The 1254-nt window shown below is 52.7% G+C and overlaps 1 protein-coding gene across 1 annotated transcript in view; it reads left to right on the plus strand.

Annotated features, from left to right (window-relative positions):
- The first annotated feature begins 17 nt into the window (after window positions 1-17).
- MED16 (mediator complex subunit 16) overlaps window positions 18-1254 on the plus strand; it is a 9092-nt gene continuing 7855 nt past the window's right edge. The window contains exons 1-3 of the mRNA XM_009573749.1: window positions 18-156; window positions 575-682; window positions 893-1062. Of these exons, the coding sequence (XP_009572044.1) occupies window positions 21-156; window positions 575-682; window positions 893-1062 (414 nt within the window). The 5' untranslated portion in view covers window positions 18-20. The remainder of the gene's footprint in view (window positions 157-574; window positions 683-892; window positions 1063-1254) is intronic.

Below are 1254 nucleotides of genomic sequence, written 5' to 3' on the forward strand. Positions count from 1 at the left end.
GGGGCTTTGCCAGCGGCGCAATGGACTTGGCGTATGTCTGCGAATGGGAGAAAAAGCCGAAAAGCAACCACTGTCCTTCCATTCCCTTAGTGTGCGCGTGGTCCTGCCGGAACCTCATCGCTTTCACCACAGACCTCAAAAATGAGGAGGAAAAAGGTACGGCGTCCTTGTGGAAGGTTGGGTAGCATCTCCTGGAAACTCAAAAGGCGTTTAGGCAAGTCCTGCCATCAGGAACCGCTGGGCCAGGTGGCCCGTGCTCTGCTTTGACCCTAAAATCTCTCACCTGCGCTAATCAACTCAACAAATTTGTGCTCTTTCTTTTCAGTCCATTCCTTAGATTTAATGGGTATTTTGTTCGCTGGGGAGTGGTTCTCACTCTGCTAAACCAGGGCAAGCTCTGCGTTGGTATCTGGGACCTCACCGGAGTTGCCAAGCACAGTTGTTACCCTTCCCAAAATTGCTCGATGGAAAATATTTTATCTGTTCCCCCGCATCAGCTGAGGCTCTGTGGGTTTAGAAATGCCAATGGGTAACTGGTAACGAGGGACAGTGGTTCACTTCTCTTTTCGTGTAGATCTCACCCATATGGTCCATATCATCGACACTGAGCATCCGTGGGACGTCTATTCCGTTAACTCTGGGCATGCTGAAGTCATCACTTGTTTGGAGTGGGATCAGTCGGGTGAGCTTGGACCACTTCTCGTTATCCCTGTGTCCCGCCGTTCACGAGCGTGCATTCCCTAAAACGATGGTATACGATTTGTTGTGGAGAGGGAGTTTGTCGCTTCGTAGCCATGAATTGGCTGTCTCCATTCGAACTGCACTGGGGTGGTTTGATTTCTCGGTTTTTTGGCTGTACCCCCTGGCTCTTAACGAGGCGCCATTGTTGTAGGCTCCAGGCTGCTCTCGGCAGACGCGGATGGCCACATCAAGTGCTGGAGCATGACCGATCACTTGGCCAACAGCTGGGAGAACACCGTGGGCAGTATGGTGGAAGGGGACCCGGTGGTGGCCCTGTCCTGGTTGCACAATGGCGTGAAGCTGGCTCTGCACGTGGAAAAGGTTTGTCCCAGCTCTGCAGGGCATCCGGTCAGGAAGGCTGGCTCCGTCAGGAAGGCTGGCTCGGGGCGTTAGCAAAGGACTTGGGAAACCCCTGTCTGTGTTTCTCTCTGCTCTGGGCTTCCTCTGTGGCCTTGGGCAAGTCGAGTAGGGGAATTTTTCCAGTCAAAAAGAAAAGTCAGATTCCTAATTCCT

This window comes from Fulmarus glacialis, unplaced genomic scaffold, assembly GCF_000690835.1.
Source record: "Fulmarus glacialis isolate BGI_N327 unplaced genomic scaffold, ASM69083v1 scaffold6083, whole genome shotgun sequence".
Classification (NCBI taxonomy): domain Eukaryota; kingdom Metazoa; phylum Chordata; class Aves; order Procellariiformes; family Procellariidae; genus Fulmarus; species Fulmarus glacialis.